General features: G+C 34.4%; 2 protein-coding genes across 2 annotated transcripts; both read left to right on the forward strand.

Annotated features, from left to right (window-relative positions):
- The first annotated feature begins 3,341 nt into the window (after positions 1-3,341).
- LOC133882204 (uncharacterized) lies at positions 3,342-8,776 on the forward strand. The gene is made up of 9 exons (XM_062321318.1): positions 3,342-3,553; positions 4,095-4,153; positions 4,378-4,465; positions 4,999-5,178; positions 5,265-5,447; positions 5,561-5,734; positions 5,828-5,982; positions 6,120-6,246; positions 8,570-8,776. Exons 2-9 carry the CDS (start codon positions 4,110-4,112, stop codon positions 8,579-8,581), a joined length of 963 nt encoding a protein of 320 aa, XP_062177302.1. The 5' UTR covers positions 3,342-3,553; positions 4,095-4,109; the 3' UTR covers positions 8,582-8,776.
- A 2,051-nt stretch (positions 8,777-10,827) lies between these two features.
- On the forward strand, positions 10,828-14,591 carry LOC133880906 (RNA demethylase ALKBH9B-like). The gene is made up of 6 exons (XM_062319864.1): positions 10,828-11,076; positions 11,389-11,832; positions 13,260-13,345; positions 13,450-13,760; positions 14,023-14,094; positions 14,200-14,591. The coding sequence occupies exons 1-6, from the start codon at positions 10,911-10,913 to the stop codon at positions 14,420-14,422; spliced, it is 1,302 nt and encodes a 433-aa protein (XP_062175848.1). The 5' UTR covers positions 10,828-10,910; the 3' UTR covers positions 14,423-14,591.
- The last annotated feature ends 8,010 nt before the right edge of the window (positions 14,592-22,601 follow it).

Below are 22,601 nucleotides of genomic sequence, written 5' to 3' on the forward strand. Positions count from 1 at the left end.
TTCAGCCACATTCAAGAGGGCCGGTCTCCAAGCACGTTCGAGAGTGCAAATCTCCTAATAACAGTGTGACTAATCTCAATCCATAATCCTCCCATTAGTCTATTAGAGCATTTCTAGTAGCCTCACCAAATTTTACTCACCAAAATAACTAAAAATCACTTTTTTCTATTTTGGTGAGCCACTTTATTAAAATTCCCCCAGCAGTTTCACCATTTTAACTAGTCAATATTCACTATTACATTTAAATAATAATTTTTTCATATTTATTTATTTTTTCTCTATATAATCTTTTTACAAAAAATCATTCATATCCATGAAATAAAGACATTATCGTGTGAGAGATGGGAGATGGGAGAAGAAAATGAGAGAAAAAAGGAAAAAAATGTGCTAATCATGTGAGAGAGAAAGGTGAAACAAAATTTGGTGAGTGGGTTGTTGAGTGAAAATGCCTCATTTAATTTGGTTAGTAATTTCAGTCATCAAATTTTTTTGGTTAAAATGGTGAGGCTGCTAGGAGTAGTTTTTCAGGATTTTCATCAAATTGGCTCACCAAAATAGCTAAAAAACTTTTTTGGTGAGGCTACTAGGAATGCGCTTAGCCCTTATATAGACATAGCCTTTATCTAAAGACTCCACTAATTGAAATGGGCCAAGCTCCTTCAACCCACTACTAATAACCCAACCCATACACTACTAATATACCCATTACACTCGGACTCTCTCTTTCAACGCACAACGAAAGGCAGAAGAGACTCTCCCAAAGGTTTGCATATTTTTGTAGATTTGTTTGAAGACTTCGATTTCGATTTTTGTAGAGGAAAAATTTGCAGATTTCGATTAGTAATTTGAAAATTTTATGAATGGGTTTTATGTGATTTTACTTTAACATTGTCTCTTTGTGTTTTTCTTTAGTAGCGCAGCTACGTTCTAGTGGACAATAAGCCTAGTTTGTCTACCATATTTGTTGCTAGTATTTCCTGATAATTTCTATATTTAAATTCTCAACTTATTGTATTGAGATTTTTGAGAATCTATTGTTTTGGGTTATAATTTGTTGTAATCTTTTTTGTTTGTTTATTCATCTTGTTTGAACACAGCGAATGATTTACTTTGTGTATATGTTGGTTTTACGCCATTTTTATTGCTTTAAATTCAGCACGCTACTGTCTCACTCACTAGTTAATGTGAAAATCAATGGCTGGTAAAAACTGGTTATTGAAATGAGAATAAACTAAGTACTCTTGCAGCGGTTAGGGCTAGCAAAACGGGGCACCCGACACGACCCGTTTACGACTCGTTAAGACCCGCGACCTGTTTAGCCTAAACACGAACACGACCCGTTTACGTTAACGAGTCGGGGCTCCAGACACGACACGACACAACAATTTCACGGGTCACCCGACACAACCCGTGAAACCCGTTTAGCATAATGGGTCGAATCGGGTCAACACGTATATTGTAATGGAGTTGTTTCCACTGGGTAGAGTACCCTTCATGGCAGTTCATGCAATCTTGGGCTCATAAAATCAGTAAAATCAGTAAAATACAAGAGAGATTAATATTTACAAATAATCAAATAATCAAACCATTTCATCATTTCATGTCAAAATGCTGTAAAAAAATTAAAAATGGAAATCAAGTTAATCAACTATTTACTCTTAACATACCGGATGCTACATGGCAATTCGGCGGAAGAGGGAGACACCAAGAGAGAGAGAGAGCGACAGAGAGACGGGGAGAGGCTGGTCCTGGCTGGAGAGTGGAGAGCAGCAGAGAGAGTCGAGAGACGGGGAGAGGCTGGAGAGTGGAGTGTGGAGAGCGTTGGAGAGACCGAGACAGAGAGAGCGGCAGAGTGACAGGGAGTCAGGGAGAGGCTGGAGAGTGGAGAGCCTTGGCAGTCGGCACTTCGGCAGTCGGCACTCGAGTGGGTCAAGGCGTCCAGCGGTCCAGACTCCAGTCGACTCTAGCGGGAGCTGTGGGACTGCGGGAGGAAGAAGAAGGGACGACGGTTGGCGGCAGCGCGGCGGGGAGCTGAAGAAGAAGAGAAGGGCGGCAGGCGGCAGCTAAAGGAAAAAGGGAAATTTTGGGGAAAAAAGTTAGGTTTTCACTTTTCAGACTTTCAGTTTTGATTTTTGAAGTTTGAAATATTGTGTAAACTTGTGTTTTTTTTCACTTTACTTTTCAATTCGGTAATTCCCAATCCCTGATTCCCTTAATCCCATTTCCAAATTTCTATTTTTCTCCCCTTTTTTAATTTTATTTAAAAAAAAAAAAAGAAAAAAGAAAAAAAAAATGACTTAATCGTGTCTAGCGGGTCACCCGGGTCATAAACGGGTCGACCCGTTTATGACCCAAACCCGTTTAAGGTAGACCCAAACCCGCTAATTTCATGTCGTGTTCGTGTCGAATTATCGGGTCGTGTCAAAATTGTCAGCCCTAGTTGCGGTTATGACCAAATAACCGCAACTAGTTGTAGACCTTTAGCGGAGCTAGCCTCCCAACTTTGGAGGGTAGGTTTGAAAAAATAAAATAAAATTGGGGGATAAATCTGAAAAATTAATTAAAATAATTATTTTTAGAGAAAACCTTGGGCCTTGGAGCTTTATGTGGCTCTGCCACTGCCTACAGGAAGGGGAAAAAAAAAAAATTACACTGCCCGACGCTATTGTTGGCAAAAAAAAAGGATAATTGCACCGTTAGTCCCTGTGATATGTCATAATTATTTTTCACTTCCTATGGTTTAAAGTTTATGGGAGGTCCTTATGGCTAGCAATAATTACAAATTGATCCCTACAGTCAAATTCCGTTAAAAAATTTTGACAGATTCCGTCAAATGCCACGTGAGCGCCACGTGTCGCCAATAAGATGGCGACACATGTCTATCTTAATAAAAAAAATATAAATTAATTAAAAAATAAATAAATATACTTATTTTTTAAAGAAAAAGAAAAAAGAAAAAAGGGGGCAAGGGGTGGTCGCCGAGGGTGGCCGCGCCCTTGCCCCCTTTTTTGTTTTTTTTTTTTTGTTTTAAAAAATAAGTATATTTATTTATTTTTTAATAAGTTTATATTTTTTTTTATTAAGATAGACACGTGTCGCCATCTTATTTGTGACACGTGGCCCTGATGTGACATTTGACAGAATTTGTTAAAATTTTTAACGAAATTTGACTGTAGGGATCGATTTGAAATTATTGCTAACCATAATGACTTTTCAATTTTCATGAATATTTTAAATCATAAGGAGTGAAAAATAATTATGGCATACTACTAGAACGGTCGGTGCAGTTATCCGCCAAAAAAATTTTACAGAAACAAATTTCTTCCGAAAACACCCCCACCTTCGTTCAAACAAATTTCCCCCAAACGAAGTTTGAGCAGGCCCTAACACTCTCCTCTCTGTTGAAAACTCTTCCTCGAACCACCGCACACCCGCCGCCGACGAACTACCGCCGGCGTTAACGCTCTAGATTTTCGACGAACCACCACCTTCCTTCTCCTGCCTTCTCTCTCTCCATTTTCGCCGTTGCAGGACAGCCGAACCATCTACAGAGGTAAGATTCTCTCTCTCTCTCTCTCTCTCTCTCTCTTCCTTTCGATTTCCTCTGGAATGTAATGCGCCGCTAGGGTAGTGTGACCCACATATCTAGTTTTTTCTTCTTGTTTTCGATTTATATTTGGTTTGTGGGCTGTTCGGTTATAGGAACCACTCTGCTATTCTCTTTTCTGCAAGTTTTGATATTTCATGGAGTACAAATCAGATGAAACTTCGCATGATAGTAGCTTATATTTTTTTTTTGTCTGACGTAAAAGCTTTTGGCCATAATTGGAACTCATTTCATTTTGTTTTCTGAATCTTCGAACCAGTTGCAGTGTGTGTGTGTCTAATGAATGTATATGTGTGTATAATGAATGTGTGTAATGAATGTACATATATATGTGTGTATGTGTATAATGAATGTGTATATATATATATTTTTTAACTACCAATTTTTTCAAAGCACATGCATCAAGCTAAGCAGCATTGTAGCTATTCCCTCTTACTTTTAAAATATTGTTTTATATTTTCGTGGGCGTTTGACAAATTGATTGCAGAGTTGGAGTTAAAGCATGGAGGGAACTACCAACTCCGGTTACAATGACAGATTTAAAAAGTAAGGTTGCATTATCTGTTTGTGCTGCTGCTCTTTTTGAGTTTTCACATATATTTTATGTACACTGTTTAAAAAGTATTAGTAAGTTTGCATTTTCTGAGGCTTGAATTGGAGCTTGGCACGTGTAGATGTTCTAGAACACAATGGAGGACACAGAAGTTTATGAAATTTAAGAATTTAACTTAGTCTGATTACCCTATTGCCTTTTATTTTTGTCGTTGTAGAGAAGCTCCGCAGCTAACTGCACTGTTGAAAGAAATGAAGGAAGGGTTAGATGCAGTAAGGAGTAAAATCGAAGTTTTGACTGCTAAGGTATGAATCATTGTGAGTCCAATTTAAGTATTGGATACAGTCCTGCTTATAAATGCTGAAATTGTTTTAAGGTAGTATCATCATGCATGCTTTTGCATGGTAGTTTAACCTACATGACCTTCTCTAATTTGGCTCTGCAGCATAAAGCACGGTTATTGCAAGTGAAAAAAAAAAATATTCCGATTGTTTTAGTTGTTGATGACTGCTTCTTTTTTTTTTTTTCCACTTTACAATTGTCATTAGAGCGGTTGAGGACTGTGAGTCTAATGTACTTTATTTAAAATCCTCCTTATTGAGTTCTCTCTTAGATTGGGTTGTAGCTTATGTTCCTAATTTTTCCTCCTCCAATGTTGTAAATCTTGACACCATTAGGACAGTTGTTTTCTCTTGTATACTTTTTGTATATGAGGGCTTTGCCTTTCTTTTAATAAATTATTATTCATAAAAAAAAAAAAAACACTAATTATATCATATTCATCATCATGATTGGGAAGAGTAATTTCTTCTTTCTTTCTTCTTGTCTTATGTATTAGGTGAAAGCAAATCATTTTCCGACAGCAGATGGGATAAGCTATCTTGAATCCAAACATTTGCTTCTCCTAAGCTATTGCCAGTCACTGGTCTATTATCTGCTTCGTAAGGCAAAAGGGTTCTCGATTGAGGGGCATCCTGTTGTTCAGAGCCTAATAGAGACAAGGTTGTTTTTGGAGAAGGTATGGATTTGTTTCTATTTCTCGTTATCCATGTTATAGCCCATGTTCTGCCTATGACAGAGTTGTCATCTTTCTGTTTGTGACAGATTCGACCAATTGACAAAAAACTCCAGTACCAAATCCAGAAGCTCACAAGGGGTACTGCAGGTACAACAGAAGTTGTAGGTTTGAGTGAAAAGGAGTTGGGTGCCACTCAGAAGACAGAGGATCTGTTGAATTATCGTCCAAACCCTGACATGCTTGTTCCCAGATCAGATATGACTACTGGGGTGAGTCAAGATATTGAAGTATCAAGTTCAGCAATTGTATTCTTCTTCTTCAGATTATCATTTACTAAACTGAGAAACAAATTTGAGGTTTTGTTTATGTTTGTATGTTATAGGAAGAAGGAGGTGTATATCGACCCCCCAAATTTGCCCCTACTTCTATGGAGGAAGGTAAAATCTCAAAGCAGGAAAGAAATGCGATGAGAATGGAGAAACAGATCCTACGACAATCTAGGCAGAGTGAATTTGTGCGTGAGCTGATGGATGATATGGAGGGGAGACCCCAAGAGGTTAGTTGTGGACTGCTTTTGGTAGGATCACTAAGCATGAATGACTTCATGTTCAATAATTGGTGATCTATTGTTTGTTGATGCAAAATACAGGTCAGAGAAAGTATTGGATCTGAAAGTAGAGAGCTTGCTAGATATATGGCAAAAATGGAGAAGCGTGCACAGGAAGAAGAGGAGCTTTTTATTCGTGCTCCCATGACAAAAATGGAGAAAAAGAAGGAGAAACATTTGAAGAAGTCAAGAAATGGGTATGCAGAACAAATAGTATTGGATCTTTTACTGGTTTTCTTAACTCATTTATAGATTTGTAAAGTTTGTTAAAAAATAGGATGTTTGGTGGTTTATACTGTTTTTTGCTTGACTGTTTTTCATCTGTTTATACCAGGTTGCATGGCCTTACGGACAGTTTCTATGATGAAATCAAATCCTTACCGCTAGATGATGATATCAGTGAGCAAGCGACTGGCTTAAATTATGGTAGCACTAGACCGGGGAAATTTCATAAGCGCAAGGTATGTCAAATCTAATAATTGGCATTGTTAAATGGACTTGTATGTGCTATTTTTTCAAGTGTTTTGCATCTATGAAGTCACATTTTGCTTGAAATATGGTATGTCTAGTGAAATGTTACTTTATGTTAAAGTTAGGCTTTGGTACCAATGAAGTGTGACGATTTTCTCAACTATCTAAGAAGTGAATGGAATTTAGTTCATATATAATCTTATATCTTGTAAGCATTGGCTAACGTTAGGGTCATTGATTTTTTGCTTTTATTCTGTGTATAAGGCTAGTCTTGTAGTCTCATGGTGGCTCTTTATGGAATTGGAAAAACAGGTATATTTTTTATGGGCATAATCTAAAAAAATTCAACTCAACCAAGCCGGAATCCCAATAAAATCGAGGTCTGTTATATCCTCATCAACTAGTGGGGTCAGCCGTTAGGAATTATTTAAGATTTTACTTTGTCTCGCCTCCTTGATTAACATATTTTTCTTCACTACTTCTACCATTATTATTGTAGACCTTCCTTTATCTTTTTTCACTTCCTCAACTTGAATTATCACCCTTTTCTCATTGGTTGGTCTCCTTTATACATTACCAAACCATATTCAGTGACCCTCCATCATCTTTTCGTTAATTTTTGATGAATAATAATTTATTAGAAGAAGAGGCAAAGATCTTGTACACGAAAAGTATACAAGAGATGCAACCACTCTAATTGTGTCAAAAATCTAAAAAGTTATGGAATCTACAAGATTTAAAGAGGAAAAATTAGGAACATAAGCTACAGTCCAATCAACAAGAGATCTCAAAAATGAGGATTTTAAACATAGCACATTAGACTCGCAGTCTTCAAATAAGAATTGATTCCTTTCTCTGCAGGTGCTCCACATTAATAAATCTTGTCGAACCATTCCTACCTTTAGACAAATGACTTTATTGTTTTTCTTTCCTAGTATTCACTCATCCATCTTACATTTCACTTAGGCTACCTCATTTTATAAACATGTTATTTTTTTAACTACTCGATAGTTTGTACCATAGAGCATAGCTGGTGTAATGATCCAGAGAAAAGAGCTAGCAATATATGTGCTATCACCTTAAAAAGACTAGTTAATTTGGAGCTTTCTTAAAATCAGTTATAAAGCCTAGTTTTACTTGGTAAGTAAGCAATGGGAGGCTTAATACTTATGAGTGTTTATAATCCATCCACTTTAGGTGTGCTACTCATCTTCTCAATATGGGACCGAAGTGTTACAACAGGTCTTATAGCAATACTATGTTTTTGTTTAATTTGATAGGCATTCTACGGGCACACAAATGACACAGTACTCCATATATATCTTCACTTCATTCACACTATTATCCTGTGAGACACATCCTCATCCTACCAATTCTTATGGATTATTGATCCATCATATCGAAAATACCCTTTCTTTGGTATCTCTTGACCATCGAGTTTTACTATCCCTGCATCTCTATTTCTACTTTTACTAGTCTTGCATTCCTGATGCTTTGTTAATGTGATATCCTCCTGCAAGAAGCATTAACAAACGGAATGCATCTTAAATCGATCCAGTAAGCCCATCCATAACCAATGCAAAGAGGTATAGACTTAATGGTGATCATACATATGCTAATTACAGCTCTCTCATACATATATACATTAGAGGAATTCTTTTCTTTTCAAAAACCCACCACATCACTCTCAAGCTACCTTATCAATATGCCTCACAATTCAAAGGAACATTTGTTGACATTATTTGTATTTTACATTTTTTTTTTTTAAAAAAAAAATTATAATAATAATAAAAGGTAATCAAGATATCATTAAAAGTGTAGGGCTCCTATGTACACATAAAGTATACAAGAGAAGCTGTAAACTGGCATTTCTTCCTCATGGCTTACACAAGTTGGTCAATTGATATTTGTCTTCTTCATTATTCCCATCAAAGTTATCATTCAGTTGAAAAATCCTCTAGATAGATCAACTTAATTAGATAAGAAAAATAATATGAAAGAAATGCTGCTTCCCTCGGAAGAGCAGCCTTTTGCTTTTGATTTTGGAGCCATTAATATTTGACAGTCAGAGAGTATAGCCAGACAAGGTAGGATTACTGTACTAAGTTGCAAAAGTTTTATAAAGGAATATTTGTTGGGAAATACATGGGTAAGTTTCAAGTTTACAGAAAAAGATTCATGTCCATATTTCTTAATATTTTTTATTTACATTTTTAGTAAACAGTTTATTATTGTTTTTATTCATTTTAAATGTTGTGTAAAAAAACTCCTTGCTGCATATGAACTATGTGCTGACCTTTGCCCCATTTGCAGAGGAGGCATTGAGGGACAACAAAAATCTTGGATTTGTTTAGCATTTCGGATTTAAAACTGCATGGCAGTTTGGTGCTGGTAGAGGTAGTAATTTAAGGTTTAAACGGCCTCGTATGGTGCAATTTTTTTATTTTATGTGATGTAATTTGTTCCATGGCAGCTACCTAAGAGTATTGTAGGAATAAAAACCCCAATTTTCCTGCTGAATTTAATTGCTCGTTTGAGATAGTCATTCATGGAATGCTCCAACAAAAATCTTGGTAGGACATAAATTTTCTACAAATTGGTCTCTAAAAGTGACGTGGGTCATTAGCATGTGCTTCTCATGTTTTTTTAATAGCTTAAAGTATACATGTCACTGTTAAAGGCTGAACTCTTACAAATCACTTCGTAGGGAATTTCTGTTCATCTTGGTATATCTGGAGCATGGGATGTTAGATTTAGACATAAATTTTCTACAAACCAGTTTGCAAGAAATTCATACAAACCGGCCTCTAAAAGTGACGTATCTTTTAAGCTATTAAAAAAGCATGTGAGAAGTACATGCAATTAAAAAAAAAAGTGTTTCTCACATGTAAGGGACATATGTCATTATTAGAAGTTGGTTTGTATGAATTTCCCACAAATTAAATTATAAAAAAAATTTGTTCGTTAGATTCTCATATTTCATCAAAGATGTTCATATGCTAAACTTGTTAATTACTGATGGCATTCAAATTTTCTTGCAAAAACATGAACTTGGATATTTTTGGGAAAAACCGAACAATTTTTAACCTATTAGCTTAGTGGGTGAATTTTACAAAATTGTTGCCAAAGTCCTAGCTAACAGGTTGAGTTTGGTAGTGAATAAGATAACCTCCTGTTTGTTTTCCTTTAAGTTCGAAAGCCCCATAATGGTGAAGGTTTACTCCTCAACCACTTTACGCTAGACCTAACCTGAGTGCATTGTGCCTCAAGTACTCGATAACTTTGCAAACAATGCATTTATAGCATTCATAGTAGACTTACTCCCCAGATCAATCTTTAACCATAAACCATATATACTTGCAGTTCCAAAGAACAGGAAGCAAATAAAAGGGGTAAAAAACAGAACAAATAAAAGAAGAGGCCTTTGATATTTACTTGTTGAAATTGTGACATTTCGAACACCCTGGGTATTCGAGGAGGCGACAAGAGGAGGGTTATTAGCTTGCATGAAGGTTTGTAGCGATGGGTTTTTGTTCTGAAGCTCTGGTTTTGAGGAAGAGGTGGAGTTAAAGCCAGCTGAACTGGTATTTGAGGAGGCAGAGGAAGCAGCGCTGGGTACTTAGGGAGTATCTTTGGTACTGGTTTTGGTTGCTGAACCCATACTGATTTGAGTACTGTAGTAGCTGATGCTGAACGAAAAATGAGGGACGAAGGGTCTGGAAAAATCGATGGGTTTTGGAGGTAACTCGTGCTTACATGTGTAGGATAGTGTGTAACCATCTAAAAAAGAAAATAGCCTACTATATTTACCAACAATTTTTTTTTACCCTTAGTCCTGCTCATAAAATTTTTGGCTCTGTCCCTGAAAGGTGATAAAACCTAAAACACAAGCATGTCATACACTAGAGAAAAAGGTTATCAATTGATCAACGTATAACTAGCTTCTAATGTTTTCATAGACAACTTCTTGAGCAATTAAAGATAAAGCTATTCCTACGTTACAAGTTCCCTTCAAGTAATTACAAAGCAAGAACCTATGAAGCACCAAGTCAGCAATACCCGACAAATGACAATGTTCACAATATTATTTTGTAGGGCTTGCAATTTGGGTGTTCATGTGTCGGATCAATTCACGGGTCAACTCAATATAGGTCAACCCGAGTTAGATATATTTAGTTAACAGGTTAAATCTTTTAATCTTAACACAATCCATTTAAACTAGTGAGTGATTCAACTTACTAACCCGTTTAATAATAGATCATGTTGGGTCGACTCGACCCACATAGAATATTTAATAAAAAATATATAATAGAGGTAAAAAGAAATATAAAAAAATAATTTCCATACTCGGTTATATTCCCGCGTTACCCCGTTTGGGCCGTTTGGCATAAGCGTGGGGTGCATGTGTTTTTTTACGTTCTTGGGGTACGCGCTGAAATCATACTCTTTACGCGTGTCACGCGCCAAATTCAAAAAAAGAAAAAAAAGAAAAGAAAAGAAAAAACCAAGTCCGTTAATTATACCGTTAGAAAAAGACTTACAAACCTTGACGGATTGACCTTGACTTGCTCGGAAAGAAACAAGCAGGAAGCTCCTCTTCTCTGTAAATTCACTGCCAAACAAGATCGTTTCTTCATTCTTGTAATTTTGAACGATGACTGGGGAGTTGACCGAGAACTCTTCGGACTCTGGCGCCGGAGAGGGCTGCATGGGTCTGCTAAAGACTCTGGCGCGCGAGGAGATTTTGGAGGTTTTGTCTGAAGGGCTTTGCCGGCAGTGTCAACCTCTTCTGGAGGCTCGTATTCACCGCATTCTCAACAGTAAGAAAGCCCATCTTTTCCTTTGGATATATTTGTATGTTCTCTCTCTCTCTCTCTCTCTCTCTCTCTCTCTTGGGTCTTGATAGTTTGAATGTAACATGTTCTCCTTTCTTTGTTTTTTTTTTTTATTTATGAAAATTGACAATCTCATGTAATTTGGGGTTCTAACTAGGCTTGGATTTGAATCGGGTGGCAGTAAAACTTATTTCCTTTTGGGGAATTCTCATAACATTTTACATATTTATCTTGGTTTTATCAATGCTCGTAAAATTCTGCTTGAATTAAACTCTTTTTCTTTTTTTTTTTATGCAGGAAAAATGAGTGAAAAACCCAAATGGAATGATAGCATTGAAGGTTCAGAATCTTTCTACAGGAGGCCTCATAAGCGAATGCGTAATCTCCAGAGCTTTCCCAGAACACCTGAACCCAGCTACTCGTCAAGGCGGAAAAGATCCACATCTAAATATTCTGGTGAATCATTTGAGCATTCGGATTTCAAAATATCACTGAATGATGGACTCAGCAGAGTTTCCTCTGGGGTTGATAGTGAGTTATCTGAAGAGGGAAAGGAGCTTATTCGGATTAAACAAATGTGCTTCAACGACTTTGTCCACATTGAGAGGATAAATCAGAAACCAATAAATGTGCTTAAAGGCCTAGAGCTTCACACTCAGGTTTTTAATACCGAGGAGCAGGAGAATATTGTGGATTATGTCTACAAGTTGCAAATAATGGGGCAAAGAGGGGAGCTGAGAGGTATGTATAGGAATCTTCCCCTTCTTTTATCTAGTTTTGATCCTTTCAGAATGTTCAAAAGTTCCCCTGTTTCGATATGTTAAAGTGAGTTAATGTTTCTCATTTCAGTCTCAGTCTGTTAATGTTTTTTTGTAGGTGTTTTGAGTAGGATTTGAGAATATTGTTGTTAAAGTATTAATTAAATGATTAAATTTACCTCTTCAGATTAGCTTAAGATTTTGAAATAAGTAATGATTTAACATGCTATTAAAGTAGAGGTCGTGAATTTGAACCCTGTCTCTTTCATTTACTTCACATTTCAATTAAATATTCTACGTGTTGAGTCTTACTTATTAAAAGGGAGTTTGAGCCTGAGAGTGTAAAAGTAGTGGTTAAATGTTTAAATTTATTTCTTCCTGTTAGTTTAAGATTTTGGGATAAATAGCGGTTTAACAATTGTGTTGTTTCAAAAAGAGAATCCATTAAATTCTCGGAGAGTTTGACCTTGTTCTGTCTTAATACTTGGGACTTTAGAATATACTTCTGCATTTGGAAGAAACTATGTCATTACTCTGGCCGTCGTGTGCTGTTTATTACTATTTAAGAAAGATTTTTCCTCGAGGGGACAAAAAATGTTATTCCTTCCAAATGATTCATTTGATCTGTACTAACATGGACTGTCACTTCTCTATTTAGACTATAACGTAATAATTTGTTCCCCTTTTTGAGAATTTATCAATTAACTCTGCAATTGATAATATTATCATCGTGGGAGTGGTCAGATGTAAGAAAAAGTAGAAGATGCATCATTAAATAAAGGCTATGATCTACTAACTGTCACTGTTATTCTGCCTCTTTCATTGTTTCAGGCCTTGAAAATGTTTTGTTAAAATATGTAATATCATGTTTTATAGGTATTGGGGCTTAGTTAACATACACTAATGTTGGGATTTATCCTACACCGGTTGTGGAAAAGGATGGGTGGTCAGTTTAAAAGCGTGAATACTAACTTTTGGGGTTGAGAGAGGCTCAAGACCACCCAACACTAGTATTAGAGCCAGGTTACAACAAGTTTCAATTCAATTCGTGAAAGGGGTTGATGTTAGCTGATCCAAGTCCGATGTATAAGGGGGGAGATTGTTGGGATTTATCCCACATCGGTTGTGGAAGGGGCTAGTGGTCACTTTATAAGTGTGAGGAAAAGCCTCACCTCATGAGCTAGCTTTTGGGGTTGAGAGAGGCCCTAGACCACCTAACAACTAATATGTCTGAATATATACTCAAATGAAATTAGAAATATGAGAATTACAAAGGAAATGGCCAAAGGGGAGGGAGTTTTCAGTGTCATGTGCTTTCTCTATTATGAGTTGCTGTGTGGTTTACAGTATGAAGAAAATGTGATGGTTCAAGTTTCTCACATTTGGTCTCTTGATTGCACTAATTTGCAGAACGTACATATTCAGAACCTAGAAAGTGGATGCGTGGTAAAGGACGTGTCACAATACAATTTGGCTGCTGTTACAATTATGCAAAGGTAATTTATGATTCTTCTGTGTATAAACCTTTTTATTTGGCTACATCTTATAGCATGTGATTAACCATAACAAAACATATGATGCTATTTTTGCAACCCTGTAGGATAAAAATGGGAACCCTCCAGGCATAATAAGAGATGAAGAAGTGGATCCCATACCACCTCTGTTTAAGAAAGTTATCAAGAGGATGGTTAAATGGCAGGTTCTGCCTCCAACATGCATCCCTAACAGTTGCATTGTCAATATATATGAAGAAGGCGATTGTATTCCCCCTCACATTGACCATCACGACTTTGTCCGACCATTTTGCACTCTTTCATTGTTGAGTGAATGCAAGATAGTGTTTGGTTCGACTCTGAAGGTTGTCGGTCCCGGGGAGTTTTCCGGGCCTTTCTCTCTACCACTGCCTGTCGGGTATGTTCGTGTAATCTTTCAAAAGACGATGTCTTTTCGGTCTTCTATTATGTCGTATAATTGGATTCATTGTGCATATAGAATAATTTTTAATAGAATATAGATGCTGGATTTTCACTAATATTTTCTTAAATGAGTTTATCATGCAAAAAGTTCAATGCTTCTGTAGGGGAAATTTAGCTGGAATTTAGTTGTTGGGTGCGTGGTAATTTTTCATTTTACTCTCTTGCTTCTAAAATACTGTCATTTTTCCAATTTTCAGATCGGTGTTGGTTCTAAAAGGTAATGGAGCTGATATTTCTAAACACTGTGTTCCAGGAGTCCCAGCAAAAAGGTATGCTTAATCCTTTCATTTGCCTCCTGCCACAAGCAAAAGAGAAATCAATGTTTATATATATATATATCCAGAATCATTCTTTTTGCTATTTTTATTTTGTAGGATTTCCATAACTTTCAGGAAAATGGATGAGAGCAAACTGCCATACAAGTTTTTGGCCGACCCTGAATTGGTTGGAATCAAGCCTCTGCCTCTGCACTACCCGGATCAGAAGCACCCTGACTCTTTTCCCATTGAGAAAGATGATTTTCCTCCACGACAAAGCTTAAATGCATCGAACAGATTCAGGGCCAGCGAACGCAGATCAAATCGACGAATTTTTTGACACTTTTGTTCATAAATTATGAAGTAAGTAGTGTTTGTTGGATTGAATGTTTTCTTTGATCCTTTTCTGTAACCTTCTTGTGTGTCTCCTCATATGTAGTACTATGATATATTTGATTTTTCATTTACTTTTTATTGAAGCAAATATAAATAAACAAGATATTATGTTTCCCAGAAGTCCATACTAATTGTATCTCCAGTCTTTTCAGCATCCCAAATGAATTTTATTGGTCTTTTACAAAAAGGATCATTTTGCTTTTCCTTCTTGCCAAACGTACGTTAAAGATGCCACAAACAGGGGCGAACCAGGATTTCTGATGAGGGGGAACAAACTTGTATAATTCTTTTACATCAAAATACTCATTCAATTCGAAATTATAATTTCAAATTTTCATGATATCGCAAACACACAATAGTATAAACGACTAATAAAATAAACTAAGCACAATTTATAAGGTTCAAAGAAAATGATATCTTTGAGCGTAGACTCTTTCTCTTAATAAGATCCCCAAAACTCCCAACAACAACAATAATGAGAGTCAAATCATAACAATATTGCAACGTACAAAGCCTAAATGATAAATCCATTTAAAAGTCAAAACATATTTGACCAAATATATAAAAGATAAATTGAGAAATCACATGGTCCATAGAAAATGGCTACTCTTAGAAAGCACATGGTCCATAATTCATACTAAAACCACGGTATAGTTATTGTTTTGGTTTCCACAAAATAAAATCCATAGAGCTCTTTCAAGTTAAGATTTCTTGCTTGTATCGTATGGCCGTATGGGTCCATAATAGGACTTAAAATGTAAATTTCTTTTCAACTCCCACATTTTCCAAGCAAACAAAAAGTGCTAGTTAGAGAGAGAGAGAGAGATTGATGAGGGAGTATTTTTGCTTACTTGGGTGCCAAATGACGAAAGATAAAATGAAAGAACCCTTAATTCAAAAATACACAACACAATCTTTGTCAAAACTCCAAAATTTCCTCCACTTTCACAGCACAGAACCAGTACCTAAATATGAGGATAGTATTAATACAGAGATGGTCGTCCGCAGTCACGAGAGAGAGGTCCAGGTTTGAATAGAGGGCTTTGATAATCTATAGGAAAACTCAAAAAATGAGTTTTTGATAATGCTTTTTTCATTCTTGTGAGAAGAAGAAGCAAACGAGGAGAATGTGACTGACGACGAGACGCACAAGGACGCCATCTCTGATCTCTCACACTCGCTCTGAGCTCTCTCTGTTTCAAGGATAAAAACGGATAAGAATTGGCAGTGCCAAATGAAGAGTAAAGTGAGGATAGTGACAAGGCGACAAAAAAGTTGGGATATTTTAGAAGAAACGGTAGAAACAATGGCTACTTTTGGTAAGAGAAATCTTTAAGGGAACAAAAAAAATTATTTTGGGGGGACAAATTTATAGAAACAATGGCTATTTTTGGTAAGAAAAATTTTTAGGGAGACAAAAAATTAATTTGGGGGGACAATTGTATAAATTTACAAAATTTTAAGATGAATTTTAAAAATTTTGAGGGGACGACTCATGTATGTAGTTCCGCCACTGGCCACAAATGTTGTATAAAATGTGAATTTTTTAAGCAGGCTTATGACATATTCTTCTGTGAATATATGAGAGAGAATAGGATCATTTCAACCTTACGAAAAAAAAAATACAGATAATTGAATTCCAAGATATTATTGAGGAAAATAAAAAAGAAAAAAAGAAAAAGAAAAGTTACATTAATTGCACACTTGAAACAGTTACTAACTCATAATTTCATGTTAACTTAAAACCAAAATATTGACTAAGTTTGTTTATTGAAATAAATTTTTAAAATAAATTTAATTTTTTTTTACGCAAATTAAATTCTACATAAAAATAATTATATGTAACTCAACACAAAATATAACATTTGTTGAAATTAAATATCTCATAACAAAGATTAATTTTGTAAGTCGTTTTTTTTTTTTTTAAAAAAAAAAAAAAAAAAAAAAAAAAAAAAAAAGGAAAGGGAAAAGGTCAAAAGAATGATTTAAAATTAAAATTATTTAAATATAAAATTTATTAAGGTGAACTCGCTTTGAACTGAATCAGTTACAATACAGTTACTCAGTTACGATGAATAACCATAATACGACGACGTATTACAATATGTAAGAGTAACTCAATACTTCTAGATACAAGTAAAGGTTGACTGGCCAGGTGTCAAACTCTTTCCAGCTCAGCTTCTTCTCTTTGCGCCACGTACCAGCCACTCGCCATACTCCTCTGTAATCTCCAGAAGAGCTCCTTACGGTAGTTATGGTAGGTTCAACTTTACCAATGGGCTTTTCCTTTGGGGCATTTAGGAGTTCTATGCTATTGAGCTTTTAGCAGTAATATATTGGATTTGGATTTAGGTGTTTCTAAGGGTATAACCGTTTCTCAACATTCAACCTTATCGTCCCTGGTAACCCTAAATGGCCCGGGGATGTATTAATATTTTGTTTGTCTTAACGTAAAATATTTTATGAATTTTTTTTTTCTTATTTTTAAAATAATATTTATGAGACGTAAAATGGTTTATGATTGTTATCTTTGTAAATTATTTTCTGCCGCTCTTCTACATTTCGGGACGTGCTATTGGAAGAGGATATGACCGCTTATAGGGCCTACTTACTCGAGCAAGTCTCGGGTTGCCTGTTTCTAGGTATTATCTACGTACGAAAGATTAAAGGACCTGATTAGAATTTTGTAGTTTTCTTGATAATTATTTGGAATAAAAAAAAAAAAAAAAGTTGTAAATTGTAATGAGTTTTGTGTTTTTAAGTCGTAGCATATCTCTGTCGCACTTATGGTTCATCAAGTTGAAAAAGTTACCTTCTCAATTGCCATCAAATTATGCTCATTAATGATTTTTTGTTTTATTCCAACAAAGAGTAAAATACTTAAATCTGCTAAAGTGTTCCACATCGTTAAGATTTTCTTTACCTCGACACTTTATAAACTATGATGTCCCCTCCTCTCTCTCGAGACCCATGAACTTTTCACAAAATCCTCTATTGATAATGCATTAAACCTTATATACAATTTTCTCGGAAAATAAAGCTACAAATTTATTCATTGATAAATAAAAGTAGAATTGCAACGTTATCCATTACATGTCTTTTTATCACTTTCTTAAAAAAAATAGCTTCATTGTCATTCACGAATCAGATTCCTGAAATAGGACTATATAATATAATATAATATAATAGTCTATTGGAGGGAGAGAAGAGAGAGAAAAGAATCAATACTTCAATTAAAAATCAGAGGCAGAATTTTCCTTTTTACTGCCTTCAATATTGCCTTTATTCTAGAGGAGGGATCGGTGCTTTAATCACTACAACAACATGAAAAATAATAATAATAATAATAAATAAATAAATAAATTAAAAATAAAAATCAAATAAATAAATAAATAAAATAATTCACAACGTTCTTAGCGTGTAAATCTGGTGTTAGAATTACATGCCAGGAAGTTCGATGAAACTTTCCTGGCGTTTGTTTATAATCAAAGCCAGGAAAATGTGTTTCCTATTCGAATGATTCAATCTAGTCTATACGAAGCACGAATTATTAGTTATTGGAAAAACTTCACTTAACCCTTATGAATTGTCTTTTTCAAAAACTCTCAATTTAGTGTAACCAATTTTTAATTTTTCTCAATTTCACCCATCTGTTATGGTTTTTTGTTAAATTCTGTCAAAAATTTTAAAATATTCCTGTTTTTCTTAAAAAAAAAAAATTCAAAAATTCAAAAATTCAATCGTTGGTATTTTTGCAAATTCCATTAAATCCTTACCAAAGCCTAAATCATTGCAATTATTTTTCTTTTTTTCTTTTTCCTTAAAAAATTGGTATTTTGAAAATTTTGACACCCCTAAATTAGGATTAAATGGAAAATCCTAACAGATGAGTGAGATTGAAAAAATTAAAAGATGGATACACTAAATTAATAGTTTTTTTATTTATTTATTTATATTCAAAAGATTTGATTTCATTCAATAACAAGAAAAAACCAACAAGAGCAACAAAGTTCTACATAGACAGAGTTGAAAACTCTGAGAGTACCACCTTCATAATACAATCGGGTAGGAAATCTAACCAAATTATATCAAAACCATGCTGTATCCCGAGCTTAGCAAGCGTATGAGCAACAACATTACCTTCTCTTTTAATATGTCCAACCTGACAGTTCGGAAAAGATCTCAGAACTTCTTTTATATCAAACACAATTGGCCCATTTCGGGTCCAATTTTGGCCCGAATTATTAATAGATTTAACCACTTCTAAAGAGTCACCTTCCAACATGATACTCAAATAACCTCTACTTCAGCAATATATAATAACACATACTACATGTTCTAAAAATAAAAAATAATAATAATAAAAAAAAAAAAAAAAAATAACCTCTGCTTCTACAAAACTCCAATGCTCTTAAGGCAGCAGAAGCTTCTATAGAACAATTAATCAATTTAAATTGACAGTTTTTTAAGTCTATAGAATAATTAGAAATGTGATTAAAATTCAAAGAGTTAAGTCAAGTTCCCTTTATAAAGATTTGAGCCGAATTTATTCCATGCTTTAGAACAGAATGTTAAAACAGAAGGATATAACGTGATCATCAAAGGTTCACAACCTTTGACTACTTTAGAACCTCAAGCTTTGTTAAAAGTCCTAAAGGGCAAACACATTTATTACAAACTAGTACAAAAAAAATTCGAGTATCCAAAGAACAAAACCGATATATTGGAGTGAAATAAAATTACATAACCAATGGACTCTAGAAATTCTTGTTGCCCTTCCTAAAATTGAGAAAAAAATGCAATTGATGATCTAAAGTATATAACAAAAAAAAAAAGAAAAAAGGATGGAACTGTTAATATATCTTTTCAACCATTTGGAAAATCTCTCTTTAATTTATTTACTTCTCAACGATTATCACCTCTTAGAAACAGTTTCAATGAGTAATGTTAGGGATCAGCTTTTTTATTCTAAGTTGATGTGATTTTTAAAATTATCATTGAATTAAAATTCAATAGTGATCCATCCCAAATTTAATAGTGATTTTAAAAGTGAAAATATAAAGCAAACTCCAAGCAACACCCAGAAGAGAATGTTGAATAGGTGTAGACCAATATAAAACGTTATTTAAAAATTAACCAACCAACTAAACATTCACAAAAAATAAGGAAATCTGTAAAGAAATTAACACATGTAATTTTGGTGATGAAGTGAAAACCTTTTGAAGAACTCTTTAAAAATAAAACTACTTTAAGGCAGCTAAACCCATGAAATCAATTCAATAATGAAGAATACACGAATTACAAAATGTTAATACTGATAAAACTTTTGCAATCATCACACTCTTGAATTACAAGAAGTGACCAACTTATTTGCTTCTCTCCCTGAATTACAACAAGTGACCTCTGGAGAGTTTCAAGATTGATAGTTAAACAATAACCAAGATACAACATTAACACTCTAGGTCTAAAACACTCTTTTAGCGTATTGGATTCTAAAGTAAAATTCTTAATAAATTTGTGCCTATAAGTCTTTTTAAATAGACTTCAAGAAAACCTAGTTCTAACTGCAATAGGATTTCAGCAAAATTTGAGCAGATTTTCAGGCTTAGATTGCAGTGTAATTTTGAGATAGTAAACGTTGGAATTAGAAAAATATCATTTCAAAGATATTTATTTCATTTTGAGTTATATTGCCAATGCAGTTGGATTAATTTTGTTAGTGTGCCATGTCAACACCAATATAATGATGACATTTGTCACTTTTAATAAAAAAAAAATATAAAATTAAAAACTTAAAAAAATAATTAAAAAAAAAAAAGGAAAGAGGGTGGCTCGCGCACCACCCCTAGCCTACTTTAGGGGTGGTTGGGGGTGGCGCACGAGCCACTATTCCGATAACCTCTAAATTATTTTTTACATTGATTGATTTTGTATTTATCCAAAAAAAAAAAATAGTTGTATTAAATCAACTCCCTTGGGTTTTGTTTTTGTTTTTTTTTTTGTTTTTGTTTTTTTTTTAAATAGTTTAGTTTGGTTTTTTATTTTATTTTAGTTGTTTAGAGAGTAAGGATATTATAGGAATATAATCAAGAAAGTGGCATTTTTGACACACATTGGAAGTTTGATGTATCACTTTAAGATATTTGTCACTTCATGAGGTTATTTTGAAAAACGGTTGTTAGTTCATAAGGCTTTTTTTTTTTTTTTTTTAATATATTTTTTTGCCTAAATTTCATTTATACATGTCTAACGATGTTATTTGTGTCTATAACAATAAAGTGAGATGTTAGATGTAGGGGTGAAAATATAGTGAGTTATGACTTTGAGATGATAGTGAAATAAACCTAACATAATCTAAAGTAGAGGTTAAAATACAAGCAAATAATAACAGTCCACATCCACTATCTGCATATGCGGATAGCAGTTATCGAAACCTATTATCTACATATGCGCCCACGAATAGCGATTTTAAAGTATGCGGATGCGGTTATTAATTGGATCTGCATTCCCTTTATATATATAAAATTAAATCCACTAAAATGATATCGTTTTGAATTTGGTAGTTTAGGACCTTTAGGTTAGGAGTGAAAATACGAATGCAGTTATTAGCAATATTCAAATCCACATTCGCAAAATGCAATTATCACAATTAGATATCCATATCCATATCTGTATCCGCATCAACATCATACGCTTACTATCTGCATTCACGCTGTTATTAAATGCGGTTATTATCCGCTATCCGCATATGAGGTAATGATCGTTTTGGATGACTATCCAAATCTATATGCAAGTTTAAATAAATTAAGATTTCACTTGTTACACTATTCATGATTGTCGGTCATAAAGAGTCATTGTTTCATAGAGTGATCGGGATTTGGAATACCCAAAGAAAGAAAAGAAAAAGTAAATGTAGTGATGTATGATTTTGAGAAGATAGTGAAAAAAAACCTAGCATAAACTAAGGTCCTAAACTTACCAAATCCAAAACGACATTGTTTTGGTGAATTTAATTACATTTATATTAAATATATGTTATATATATAAAAGGAATACAAATGCGGTAATAACCGCATCTGCAACTCTAAAATCGCTATCCTCAGGCGCATGTGTAGATAATAGGTTTCAGTAACCGCATCCTCATATGTGGATAACGGTTAGATGTAGATAGCTGATGCGAGCAGTTATCATCCACCCTCATTTTCACCCCTAGTTAGATGTAGTACTACTATTTTCCTTTAGAGTAATGCTACTCTTCACATTAATTTATCACACTCATTTTATACGTGACGTATTTTAAGTAACTTTTTATGTCAGTTACTTAAAAAATAATAGAAATTTACTTAATACACATTATGTCAACGATATAAAATGAGTGTAAAGAGTAGTTATTACTCATTCATTTATGTGTTGAAACGTATGGTTCGTGGGAGTTGAACAATTTACAAAAATATAACAAAGAAGAAAAAGAAAAAAAAAAAAATGGTTAAAAAAAGGGACTGAGATCCCTTCAAATTCTAAAAGAATTTGAGATTCTCAAATGTTTTAATCTTGGCCCTCCATTTGATCCAAAGAACGAAAATTTGCCACAATTTTGCAGCTTCCCAAGGAAAATTTGTTTCCCTCCAAAACAAAAAATAAATAAAGGGAAAAGAAAGAAAGACTATACGTCCTTCCCAGCTTCAGTCGTGCAAGTCTTCCTCAAGCTTGTTTCCCTCCAAAACAAATAAATACATAAATAAAATATAAAGGCAAAAAAGAAAAAAGAAAAAGAAAGACTGTACGTCCTTCTTCTAGCTTCAATTGTGTAGGTCTTCCTCAAGCAAACCTGAGAAAAGAGAGTAGCTTTTGTTGTAGAAGCCACTTTTTCCTCAAGCACGTGAAGGTGACAAAAAAATCTGCTTTGATTCTTCAAAGAACCCAAACCTCAGAATTTGTAGGAGCATCTTCTTCGGTTCTTCAGTCCTTCCTCAAGCAAAAAAATTTCTCTATAAGTACTCTCCTAATCTCATGTCTTTTTCTCTTATATATATTTTTTTTCACAGAGAGGACTTTTTCTCTTTTTCGTCTTTTTGTTTTTGGTAACTCAGGGAAAGGAATCCCAAACCATTGTTTTGGAGATT

The sequence above is a fragment of the Alnus glutinosa genome, chromosome 11, assembly GCF_958979055.1.
Source record: "Alnus glutinosa chromosome 11, dhAlnGlut1.1, whole genome shotgun sequence".
In the NCBI taxonomy this organism is placed as follows: Eukaryota; Viridiplantae; Streptophyta; class Magnoliopsida; order Fagales; family Betulaceae; genus Alnus; species Alnus glutinosa.

Excerpts from the sequence above, each read along its gene's own strand:
- LOC133882204 (XM_062321318.1), top strand. The coding sequence starts at position 4,110 with ATGGAGGGAACTACCAACTCCGGTTACAATGACAGATTTAAAAA. Across the intron at positions 5,448-5,560 it reads GATCAGATATGACTACTGGG|GAAGAAGGAGGTGTATATCG; the intron begins GTGAGTCAAGAT and ends TGTATGTTATAG. Across the intron at positions 5,735-5,827 it reads TGGAGGGGAGACCCCAAGAG|GTCAGAGAAAGTATTGGATC; the intron begins GTTAGTTGTGGA and ends TGCAAAATACAG.
- LOC133880906 (XM_062319864.1), top strand. The coding sequence starts at position 10,911 with ATGACTGGGGAGTTGACCGAGAACTCTTCGGACTCTGGCGCCGGAGAG. Across the intron at positions 11,833-13,259 it reads GCAAAGAGGGGAGCTGAGAG|AACGTACATATTCAGAACCT; the intron begins GTATGTATAGGA and ends ACTAATTTGCAG. Across the intron at positions 14,095-14,199 it reads CCAGGAGTCCCAGCAAAAAG|GATTTCCATAACTTTCAGGA; the intron begins GTATGCTTAATC and ends TTTATTTTGTAG.